Consider the following 12,587-nt stretch of genomic DNA (forward strand, 5'->3'; position numbering starts at 1 on the left):
TCAATACTAACGTTTCCATCTTCTTACTCATCCACACAGCTTCCCTATTGTTTATTTAACCCACTCCCCGCTGCCTAACCCATAACCACTGCACATTTGGTACCAAATGGCTACCTTAGTATGGTGAAGGTTCAATACTTAAATCCATGCAATACTTTAATCTACTATTTACCTCTTATCCACTTGATAGTTACTTGATCCACTACTTGACTCTAATCCACATGATACCGATACTTATCCACTACTTAACTCCACTTAAATCCACTTGTCACATTATCTTGATCCTAACTTTATTAACCTGTTGCATCCTGCTTTGAAGCACAACTAAATCTTTATAAGCAGTGCCAAATGGCTACCTTAGCATGATGGTTGTTAAATACTTTAATCCATTCAATACTTAAATCTACAACTCTAATCCACTGTACACTTACTTGAGTGGATAATCCACTACTTATTTCTAATCCACTTGTCACATTAACCTGATCCTAACTTTATTAACCTGTTGCATGACACTTTCTAGCACAAAGCACAACTAAATCTTTATAAGCTCTGCTCTAGATGCTAAATTACTGCTGTATACTGTTTACCATTGTTTGTCTGTCATTTTTTGTCTTCTTTTCATCTTCTTTCTGGTCCCTTTGAACTTTTAACACTTCTAAATACTGCTCTGTACGATCTTGATTCTCTAATTTTTAATTTCTGTCTTTTCCACCTCCTCCTCCCAGGTGCTATCTGGATGTACAGCTCCTTGGCGTTCCTTGGTCTTCTCTTCATCTTCTTCCTGGTCCCTGAGACTCGCGGGTTACGGCTTGAGGAGACGGAGCTGCTGTTTAACCGGCCCTGGGGTCAGATTACTGCCCCCTTGCAGCAGGACAGAAAAGTGCAGTACATCCGGGTCAGAGGTCACAACCAGGGCACCTCCGACGCTTCCGATGTTGAATGACAGTAGATATGTTAGAGATGTCATCATAATTGTAGATATATTCCCATTTTAGTCAAATGTTTAGCTTTTGTTTCTTTTTTGAAATCCTTTTTTCCGAGCAAGCTTCCATGACATTACATGTAATTAGTTTACAATAGATAGAATATTATTAATTTTAACTGTAGTATGACAGATGGCTAAATGTCTGTATGAATGTGTTGTTTTTGTCTCTAGAAATCTCTATTCATTATGCCCCCTATCCAAGGATGGTAACATTAAAAAAAAGTAGAAATTGTAAAAATATTTATGATGTAAAAAAGAGACTTGAGCAAAGATGAATAAAGCAATCCAGATGCTCTATAAACATTATATCTCATTTCCAGGCCTTGTTCCCCTCATAATTACTAAACCAGTTGTTGAAGAACAACCATTTTAGGCCACACCAAATTTATTTGCTGCTTCTCGGATTTTTTTCAGAAAAAAGTTGGACCGACGGATCGAAAAAAAATGAAAATAATTTTTTTTCAAAAGGTCTGGGATGAAGATACAAGAAATAAAAAAACAGCCTGAGGAGTTAAATGGCACATTTTATACAATAAATCCGTTCCTTTGATTTGTTACTGATGTTCTGAATAAAAGGCATGTGCATGTGGCTCTGATAATATTTACAGGTTTGTGATAGCAAAACCTTGTATTAAAATGAAAAAAAATCGACAGGTGAATCCGAGAAGCAACAAATAGAATTGGTGTGGCCTTATGTTGTCTTTAAAGAAATGCAGATACCACTCTACAATCCATATAGTGCCCAACTTATGTAAACGATTATATATATGATGTGTGTATTTTTGATGTTAGAAGTAATTATGATACCAACTGTGTCTTGGAGTGAGTACACAAACTACATATTGTCAGTAGCTGCTAACACTTGCATGTACTTAAAGCCACAACTGAAGTTGTTGATTTTCAAAAATTATGGAAAAAATATAAAAGTTTTTGACTCTCAGAGTTTTAAGAGAAACCACTAAATTGGAAGATCAACATTAAAATAGAGTGACACCGAGGTCTGTACCTTGCTTTACAGAGTTCTGATGATTGGATAATGCTAGTTCTCCTTTATCCGTGGGGTAACCTACATTGTATATGTGTTGTTTTAAAAAACATGTTATTGTATATAGGGATATCAAGTCGACAGACGGTGGTTTCAAACTGCAATATTTCATAGTTCATATTGCTGAAACCACCGTCTCCAAACTTGAGATCTCTAAGTAACCTGTTTTTCCAAACAATGGATATACATGTAGGTTACCCCTCGGACTAAGGTGAACTAGCATTATAGTCGAATGGAGTTTTCCGCCCGGCTTCCAGTTTTTACTTTTAGAATGTCAAAGAATCAACTGAATTTGTTGTTGGAACTTATTTATATTTGATTTTAAAAACATACTGATACCATTAGGTGAAATAGGTCGATGTAGGTTAGACACCCAGGTAATAAGATACACCAAAAAGTAGTTACTCAAGCAACTAGTTTGACAAGTTTCCAAAACCATGTCCAGTTGCTTGAGTAACTACTTTTTGGTGCATTAGGTGAAATGTTTAAATACCCAAGAGACTTATAAGATGATAGCTGGTGTATCAAGTTGAGATCACCCCTTTATTTATAGTGGAAGCCTATAAATGGTACCAGAGATTTCAGGTCATTTGAAGTTTGATACATTGAACTAGATCAGCCTTGTTTCATCTATAACTTGTACATTCAATGCAAATCATATAGGAAGTAATAGCGGTATCGATCCATTTGTTTTCGTCAATCAATTGGTTTGATGTTTGAACATGGAAATTTGACAACTAAAAAAAATTGAATTACATACTCTACAATGTACTACATGACAAGTATAAAACCACAGGTACAAACAAAAATCTGAATACATGTACCCAAGACTGTCTGAATGTTTTCAGTCCTAGAAGTAAAGTGAAGTGCTATAAATTATATGTCCTCTGTCACATGTTTCACAATGTTGATATGCTGAATGGCGAGGACCAAGTAGATACTGTATGTGAACCAGTACTATTACATTCCAATGTGCAATATTGATACAATGCAACATAACTACATGAAGTGTGTATGCCAATCTTTGCCAAAAAGATTTCTGTGACAGTATTTACATTTTTCATGAAGATGTGCATCAGGTAATTCCATAAGGCCTCACAAATTTGGTTATTGGTTCTCTGATATTTGCATCAAAATAATTGAGCAGATGGGCAAATTACATGTATCCTAGGCCTATTATGAACCCAAATGTCACAAAGTTAACATACAAACACTGAATTTAAACTTCCAGTGCATTAATGAGTGTAAAGAAAACTATGATTACAAGGAAGACAAGGAGTTTTCAAACTGTGTAAACATTTTGGATGTGTTTACATCCCAAATTGTACAATGTGATGTATGTGCAATTTGGGATACCCATTTTTTTTTCTGGAGTCGGAAAAAAATGAAAGGCAAATCCGAGGACCAAGGAATTAAATTTATGTGGCCTAAAGGCTACAAATTTGCCTCAAGGTGCAGTTAAGTGTTACAATACATGTAATTGCCACAGGAAAAGTTTGGATGACATGTAATATTGATAGATTCTCATTGATATTATACAATCATGAAGTTGATGTGTAATCGTGACATTTTGTTGCAAGAGGAGCAAGGAGCTAGGCTTTGGCCTAGGCACTTTCCAATTACATGTATTTACCTTAAGTTAAGGATTTCTAACAGAATAGCCCTAACAATACATAGTTATGGATACATTAAAACGCTTGGAGAAAGTCTTTCATAATGTATATGAGTACTTTGTGGAAATTGAAAAAGGCAGCAAATGCCGCACTTGGTTACATGAAAAAATATTCAATATAATATCATTATCTGTTGCGATGGTTACAAAATTAAGGGTGTTTACAGACTGAAATTATCTTATCACATTGGAATGGAAGAAAGATGTACTAACCAGATACTGCTATGCCTATATTTTGCTCTTCGGCAATGTTATCATTCTACGTAGTCACAGGTACACGTAACGTTACATGACTGTATACTACATCACATTGTACGTATGTATCATTGAAATCTTCTCACGGTTTTAGTACTTAAACATAGTCTACAGTCAGATGTATTCTATATTTGTAAAGAAATATTGTTCAGCTGGTGTCTATATTTCTGTGGTAAAAATGTGCCAGGAAGGGAGGTACAAATGATGTTATAAATGTTCAATGTGACATTAGATAAATATCCAACATTGTTCAATAAAAATATGTCTTTCCTGAGAGCTTTCACTTGTCCGACGGTTTTTAACGTGTTGAGATTAGCAGAGTAGTTTCGAAGTGTTGTTTTTACCGCCCACCTGTTTGACCCAGCTACCACAGGGGACACACGACAAGGGGTCGATTTCGGCAGGTCAAGCTTGAGGCGCTGTTGCATCTACTTTTCGGCGGCTCCAGGAATCGTCCAAAAACCTTACGAAAACTAGATATCCAGGATTCGTACTTCCGGTGCCGTCAATCATGGTGATTGACAGTACAGAAAACATTATTATGCACGCCCATGTTTCCATATATGGGTCGACCTCGTGAGACCTCGACAGACTCAAGTTGCGAGAGATTAAAACCCGGAAGTGACCGCTGCCCTCCCCATGATAGGACGTCATCTGAATGCTACTAACACGTAAATAGAATGTGATGCTACACGAAAAACAACTTCAAACACACAACACATAATATAGTCGTGCGACTGTTATTGTCTATCGTTGTGGACAACGATTGTCTTTAGACATGCGTTCAGAGTATTACGGGGCACCCGCAGTGCAGGATACCATTGCGGTGCGTGCGTGACCCACAGTGACCGCTTGCTCGCAAATCAAAAATGGCGGGAGAATTCCTTATTTTCGTCAGGCGTTCAGGCCGTTTTCTGGATATCCAGGAATCGTCCTCCTGTTCAGGCCGTTTTCTGGATATCCAGGAATCATCCTGAGTCTGTTCAAGCCGTTTTCTGGATATCCAGGATTCGTCCTGAGTCTGTTCAAGCCGTTTTCTGGATATCCAGGATTCGTCCTGAGCCTGTTCAAGCCGTTTTCTGGATATCCAGGAAGCGTCCTCGTGTTCAAGCCGTTTCCTGGATATCCAGGATGTGGAGCAGGCCTTGTGTGAGAAAGAGACGCCATCTGGATGCTATTAACACGTTACCGTGAATGTGTCGCTATACGGAAAACAACAGTAACTTTATCCCATCTTGACTGCCATTTGTTAATTCATTACGCAAAAAGCATTTTGGGCCTGATACGTAAGTAACATGTAAACATCAAAGTATCCTTATCAACATTCGTTTAAGTTCTGTATCAGCAGGATCAGCAGAATAAACTACACGATCTTCTTGCGGGGAGATACAAAGATGGCGGCTTTCTGACGAAAACAACATGCCCCCGCCCTCCGCATAGTCTCCTCCCTCGAAAACAGGAAGCTCCACCCCCACGTACACGTTCTGGATAAACACCGTCGTCTATCCAGGAAACGTCCTGTTTGCGACGATTTCTGGATATCCAGGAATCGTCCTTCTGCTCAGGACGATTCCTGGATATCCAGGATTCGGCATATTACGAAAGTTAGATACTGACGAAAGTTGGATACAACAGGCGCCAGTTGCTTCCTGTTTACTTGGTGATAGGGCAAGTTTTCCGCCATATTGAAATATTGGCCTCTCTCTTCTTTTGAGCCAAACTGACGGACACAGCCAATAGTAGGGATCCCCAAATCTGCTGTCTGATTGACAGTGGCTACAGGTATGTTCTCATCTATGATGTAGAAGCACCAAAAGTTCAACTAGGAACGAGGTTTAAGGCCACTTGTAACAGGTCAAAGGAAAATCGGTACAGATACCTACTAGCGTTACTAGTACATGTGTATTGCAAAGTGACTATTCAATGTTCTGCGGGTATTAGACTAGAGTATGTTTCTTTTCATATAGAAAGAGGAAGGGCAGTTAGGGGTACTTAACACGCCATACATACGGTAGGTTTACTGCGGCAAATTTGTCGGCTGAGTTGTACAAAATTACACGGACGAAAAAAAAGTTCATGGATCCTTCAGCACGCTCGCTTCTGTCATAGCTTCGATTGAAGTTCTGCAACAAAATTAGCCCCGACCGGGCCTTCCTGTGGGGTTCCTGATCGTAGAATTGGGCTGAGGTTGATACTCCCCCTCCGGAATTAAAATCTCTCTATCCAGGACATCATAGTCAGTCTGGTAAAGACTATGATAAAAATCGAAAGTCTGCTGCGTTAGGTGCTCGATAAGTAATGCCAGTTCACCTTTATGCCCGGGTTAACCCCATGATCCGTCGTTTTTAAAAGCGGTAGTTAAGGATATCAAGTCGACCGACGGTATGGGAACCGCAAATACAGTAATAAAGGGTCAAAGATAAGGGTGGGTACCGGTACAGAAATTCAGGTCAGGTTCAGAGATTCAATATGTGAATGGACGATACTCAAAACAACCATTTTGCTAGAAAGAGATCTGTTTTGTGGAGTATTCGACTTCCAGTGCCGTTTTAAAATCCTACAAGGCTTAAACTGCCTATGTACGGTTGATAATAGGAATGACTATAGACTCTACTCTACTTCGCTCTTGTTATTTTCTTCGACCGATAAGCCACAAAACGTGTGAATTTCTGATCATATACTATGTAATATGTTAATTTTTCAATAGGTCCAACATTCGGTCTACCAAATTTTTCTAGGACCGGTCCAATAAGTAAAACCGGTTTTGTGTACCGATACCCACCCTAGTCAAAGTCCGTTGCAGCTGCATATTCTTGTGCCTATTTGTTCTACGATATGGCAATGTTGAGAGATCTTGAGATAGCGTTGCTGTTGTATGTTGCCAAGGACTACCCCTGTACGTGGCTCTTGAGAATGTCATGTTTCCACATGCTTTTGTTACCTCCATAAAAATGGAGGTATATAGTTTTTGGTGTGTCTGTGTTTAAGGATATTTGTGGTCAGCATAACCCTAGAACCTCTGGATGTAGTACAATGATATATTATATGTTTTGTTACGTTTTATAACACCTTAGTGGTAAATGATGGTATATTCATACTTGTGACACATGAAAGTTAGATATAGGTGAATATCATCTGACAGGTAAATTTTGACATTTTCATGATCAATGAGGAAATTCGATACAATAGCTTCACGAAGAAGGTGTGATTCGTTGATAGAAAGAGATTACGAATTCGTATGGATTATGCTAATCAGATACTTTGGATATCATTTGCACTGCAATTTGACAAAATTACTTGGCGAATGTATATTGGTTGTTGAACTCTAGTTCCTGTTGTTGTCTTTGTTCTATGTCTTATACTACGCCTTGTTCTTTTGATCACTTTCTCTTGCTGCTTGCTTGAAATGCAAACGGAGATAATCCCTCCGACACTCGGCCCCATGTTGCCCCCACACAGCAGGTTGTGATAATATCGACCTAGACACGTCAGACTCTAAAGAGGACATGGACTCAGCCGGTTCGGAGGCAAAACTGCTCTTTCAGCATAGCCTCGACGTGAACACGAGGGACTCGGTAAGTACAGTAGAAGTCAGTTAATCGCACAACGGATAATCGCACACTTCTCTTAATTGCACGAAATCCCAAAATCCCATGATGGTGCGGTCCAGCTTTAATAATAGCTTCGCTTTATTGCATCATTCGGAGAACTGCACGAAATGCGCTGGCACTGATTGAGCGGCGTCTACTGTATCATTAAGCCCACCCTGATTTCTCCTGACCTGGACCCGGACAATTTCGCTAACGGTACCCCTGTCACAACACTCTAAGTCTTCTTAACAAACAAATCTCATTCAGAGCCAACCCTTAATGTGACAAATATGTACTTGTGAAAAGCAACGCATTTCGTCTCAATAAGTTCATGACACGCTTGCTGGAAAATTGTGTTCAAACAAATTAGATCTACAACTCAGATAACTATGTAGTGTTATGAATTTGAGACAGCTTGGGCCGCAAGGACCCAGAAGTGTACATACAGTAATACTTCCGCTTTCTTTACTTTCCTTTAAAGTGACTGCTACATGTATGACAAGAGTGAAATAGGCGAGGTTGTTGCTCTGTGACCGGAGGGTAACCTCCGGCGACATAGTATTGTTTTGACGATGTAACGAGCGTTCGCACCTGTATCTGTATGTTCCCTTTGCCGCATTCATATGCCACTGCAATGCTGTTTCGTATACCCTTGATGGATCCACAACTACCTACCCTGCCCGTTTTTCCTGTACAGTATTGGTCCACACAACTGCATCATGCAGCTTACAAGGGAGACACCGGGACTTGTGAGCTTTTGATTCGCAAAGGTGCCGATGTCAACGCCCAGAATCAGGTAACGCAAACGTGCTTCGTATGGATGCAACAAAAAAAATATAACATTTACTGATGTCCTGTTGAGTTCTGCGCTGCATTGACTATGCTTCATTTGATATGAAAGCTAGAGTTCGGCGACCTCATATGTTCATGAAATAGATTTTCTGCAAATTAAATTTGCATGATTAATGCATGCCGATGTTAACCTTCAACTAACACACGTCACAAGTAGAAAGTTCCCATCATTTATCATTTTGTTTTGTCATTTTTGGATTTATTATGCAAATGAGTTGCAAATCAGTTCATCATTTGCATGTCAGGTATCTGTTTATGTCCCACCAGTCATGAATTACACGTGTTAAGTTTATTGAAGTCCAATTATGGAAAGCAGTGGAATTATACAGTTTGATATATTTGATATATCTCTTTACCTTTGTGACAAAGCTCATTTCATTGAGCCTGTTATAAAACCAATAGCATTACTTTTTGAAGGACCATATGTTAGTGGGATCCCAATTGCTCTTATATCAATGCTGTATTAGTGACCCGTAATGATCACTACTGACCTTCCTCCCTGTGTAGGACCAGTGGACACCCTTGCATAAGGCTGCTTACAAAGGCCACGCTGGGACCTGCAAGGTTTTGATTCTTTCCGGTGCAGAAATTGACGCCAGAGATCAGGTAATACATGTACATATTACGTGTTTCATATGAAGGAGATCCTCGGACTCTTGCTTGTTTTGTTCTGCTTTGTTGTTATATTCCAGATTGTTCAACGACATGCATTGCTGCTGTCCAATGACCTCTGGTGAACTGTTTCTTGGACTTTTGAGTTATATTTCGACCGTTTTCACATTTTTCTTTACATTTGATGATGTTGTATTCTTTGTGCAGTATGTGTCTTAGTCTGTACAGTGTGATTGAGTAGTAGTAGTAGAAGTATCAGTAGTAGTTGTAGTACTTGTTGTAGATAAAGCACCCTTTCTGATTCTGACCATTGCTCCCTGCATAGGGCCAGGCCACACCCCTGAACTGGGCTGCTTACGGGGACCACTCCACGACATGTGAGCTTCTGATTCGCGCTAAGGCGGACGTGAACGCCAAAAATAAGGTAATGCCTACGTCTTTCACATTGAACCCTGGCGACCACATGGATGCAAGAAAAGGCAGAATTTACAGATGTTATGCTGAATTAATGTTGAACAATACATAATTACGCTGCATTTAACTACCCTTCCTTTGATATGAAAATTAGTCAATACACACTCATTTTCGTTGGAGGAACATGTGTAGACATTGGTGTCACCTCTCCGAGGATGAAGTGAACAGAACTACTACAGCAAGTTATGTTAGGAAACGTTGGGAACAAAGTCTGTTAATGGATCTATCAACTGTCGGTTACTCCCTTCCTAGTGAGGAAGGCATTTTAACCTTTTCACCTGAAAGCAAAAATTACTTTTGCTATGGCCCTTAAAGAGGCACACACTCCAAAACTTTGTTGTTATATGCAGTGTAAAAATACTATATTGACTCCTGGTTTTCTTTTGTTTGGCTGTTACCAAAACTCACTAGCACTACGTACTGACTTTGACCACCGCCCCCCCCCCCCTCTTCAGGCCCAGTGGACACCCCTTCATCAGTCTGCTAACAAAGGCAACACCGAGACTTGTGAGCTTCTTATTGATGCTGGTGCAGAAGTGAACGTTAGAAATAAGGTAAATGAAGGACTCAAAATCCGCACGGATGCAAAGGTAGACTTTGGACCTTTTTTTCTGAGCATTTGGTATTCTGTTCTTTTGCGATATGTGTCCTGTATAGTGTGACTGGCAGCAGGAGTAATAGAAGTAGTAGTAGTAGGTGAACGCACCACTACTGACCCTGACCCTGACTGTCCGCCCTGTTCAGGAGCAGGACACACCTTTGCATCGGGCTGCTGGCTGGGACAACACCGAGACTTGTGAGCTTCTGATTCAGAAGGGCGCAGATGTGATGGCCAGAGGCAAAGATCAGGTCATACATGCTTGTTTAACATTGACTCCTTAAAAGACCACAAGAAAGGATTGACTTCTCTAAACATAAACGAAAAAAAAAACGTTATGTTAAATTATACACACCTATATTGCGTTAACGTCAACTAGTACGCTTCCTTTGATATGCCAATTATTCACTACACTCTAGATGTACCCATTTTTACTAAATTCCAGATTTGGGCACCTGAATAGAAAAACAATTGTACTGTACATGGTCTGACTGCTGTTGGCTAATCAAGTCTTTTTTTTTCCTGGATTATGATCATTCATTTTTTTTTAAATGCAGAACAAAATGCGTCCTGGGAAATGTATTTGTTTGGTTTTGTCACGTTTTGTTTTGCTGTTGTTGCTCACATCAGGACACACCCCTGCACCGGGCTGCCAGGTATGATCGCACCGAGATCTGTTACCTTCTTGTCCGTTCCGGGGCGGAAGTGACGGCCAAAAATAAGGTCATACATACTTGTTTTATATTGACCACGTGGATGCAAAAAGATAACCTTGATTGATGTTATATTAAATAACACAGATCTGTAGCGGTACTGCATTAACCTTAACTAGCACGTTTGTTTTGATTTTACAATTATAACCACACACGTCCATTTTCACTAAATACATCTCTACACATCTGGTCAAGACGCAAGGAAGAACCTCAGTTGGTCTAATTACTTGGTAACTCAACTCTTTGATGAAATCCTTAATTGATTGTGAACAGGTTCTTTAAAATATTTAGTGAGGTGAAAGCAAGTACAAACTCCTGAGTAATTTCGCAAGAAATAACGGTGGCCTTTGCAATGTAAAATTAGTTTATGTTGTGACTCCTTATCTTTTTATTTTTACTTGTTTATTGTTGTTATTGTCGCCCACCTGCAGGTTACCGGGTACGTAACGAGCACTGATGCCCCATCTCTTTCATATATCTCTTTACAGGAGGGGAGGACTCCGTTAGACCTTGCAGGTGGTTCGGAGACTCGGCATTTCTTGATGGTAACTCCAGACTCTGCAATTTTTTCCCTACTGCCTAACTTCAAATTTTCCTGGCATAAAAACTGTAAAGGTGTGATGACCTGTAGCCAAATATGATAATCATTGGGTCATCATCATATATTGCGCTGTGGCTAGTAACGTTAACCAGTTCAGACCTTGTCGGTTAGCTGAAAGATTATACGTTATTTTGGATGATGAGATTTGGTCCCCTGTTTACACTCAACGCAGAATGTGACACATATTGTGATTATGATCACCACATAATTGGTAATTCTCAAAAGAATCTATGGATACTTTGTATGTACAAGGAGGTTATATAACCTCCTTGGTATGTACTTGCTTTGCCCCAAAGTCCAACAATTCTTTGTTCTCGATATTCAAACATTTCCCCTCTAAGGAAGCAGAGAAACAGTTGAAGAAGGAAAAGCCTAGCGACTGAAGGTGAAGGTGTTCGTGGGAGGGAAGGATACGACTGGTAACTCCGCACAGAAGTAAAGTCCAGATTCAGGCAGTGGTGTACCTGGTGTCAGAAATGCAATAAAACAAAAACGCGTTCGCCGCACCTTTGGGGTTTCCTGTCATTTTTGTTTGAAAGACGAGAAATGAAGACACGTTACATCAAGGTTCACTTCTCCTCTTGATTGATTTATGATTAACCACATATACAAAAATTAAAACACAAATGATAAATAGATTGAAAAGAAAACATACAGGGTGGACAGAAGCCTGTGTAGCTTTTTGTGGCTCCCACTCACAAACTAGGTATAAATGAAATGTACATAATCCAAATAATAATGAAACATAAATATACATAAATCAAAGTTAAATAATAACAAATGAAATTAATTGAAACTACATCAAGAAAATCACAACGCTGCAAATGATCAAAACTAATCATGATCTACGGATCATAAAGAAATAAGTCGAGATTATAGAATTATCTGTAAGTAGATACTAAACGAAATACAGAAAATCAAAGCAAGGGATGGAAACAAATCAGGTGAATGTAGCACTATAAGTACAAAGTATAATATTTGAATTCCATATCATTATTTAAGTAATGACTAAACATAATTAAGAAACAAGGAAAAAACAAATCAGGAGTAAATAGTTGTCTTCTCTATGAGATTGTTTTTCATAAGTTCTTTTAAGAATGGAGAGTGAAGGACAATTTCTTTGGAAATGACTTAGACTGTTCCATATGGATGGGCCCCTAAACATTATAGTAAATTGTGTTAGGTTAGAT

The 12,587-nt window shown here is 39.2% G+C and overlaps 2 protein-coding genes across 4 annotated transcripts in view; both read left to right on the top strand.

The window, feature by feature from the left end:
* Window positions 1-1,397, top strand: part of LOC118416369 (proton myo-inositol cotransporter-like) — a 61,737-nt gene extending 60,340 nt beyond the window's left edge. The window contains exon 11 of the mRNA XM_035821463.1: window positions 726-1,397. Coding sequence (XP_035677356.1) covers window positions 726-943 — 218 coding nt within the window. The 3' untranslated portion in view covers window positions 944-1,397. The remainder of the gene's footprint in view (window positions 1-725) is intronic.
* A 4,212-nt stretch (window positions 1,398-5,609) lies between these two features.
* On the top strand, window positions 5,610-11,850 carry LOC118416636 (poly [ADP-ribose] polymerase tankyrase-1-like). 3 transcript variants are annotated; one of them, XM_035821798.1, is made up of 10 exons: window positions 5,610-5,739; window positions 7,417-7,532; window positions 8,245-8,343; window positions 8,907-9,005; window positions 9,337-9,435; window positions 9,941-10,039; window positions 10,230-10,334; window positions 10,714-10,806; window positions 11,285-11,341; window positions 11,739-11,850. In XM_035821798.1, the coding sequence occupies exons 2-10, from the start codon at window positions 7,464-7,466 to the stop codon at window positions 11,778-11,780; spliced, it is 762 nt and encodes a 253-aa protein (XP_035677691.1). In that variant the 5' UTR covers window positions 5,610-5,739; window positions 7,417-7,463; the 3' UTR covers window positions 11,781-11,850. The 3 variants fall into 3 exon arrangements, with proteins under 3 accessions (XP_035677691.1, XP_035677689.1, XP_035677690.1); XM_035821796.1 differs by lacking the exon at window positions 11,739-11,850 and having other exon boundaries at window positions 11,285-11,571; XM_035821797.1 differs by lacking the exon at window positions 11,739-11,850 and having other exon boundaries at window positions 7,420-7,532; window positions 11,285-11,571.
* The last annotated feature ends 737 nt before the right edge of the window (window positions 11,851-12,587 follow it).

The sequence above is a fragment of the Branchiostoma floridae genome, chromosome 5 (genome assembly GCF_000003815.2).
Source record: "Branchiostoma floridae strain S238N-H82 chromosome 5, Bfl_VNyyK, whole genome shotgun sequence".
NCBI classification, from domain to species: Eukaryota; Metazoa; Chordata; class Leptocardii; order Amphioxiformes; family Branchiostomatidae; genus Branchiostoma; species Branchiostoma floridae.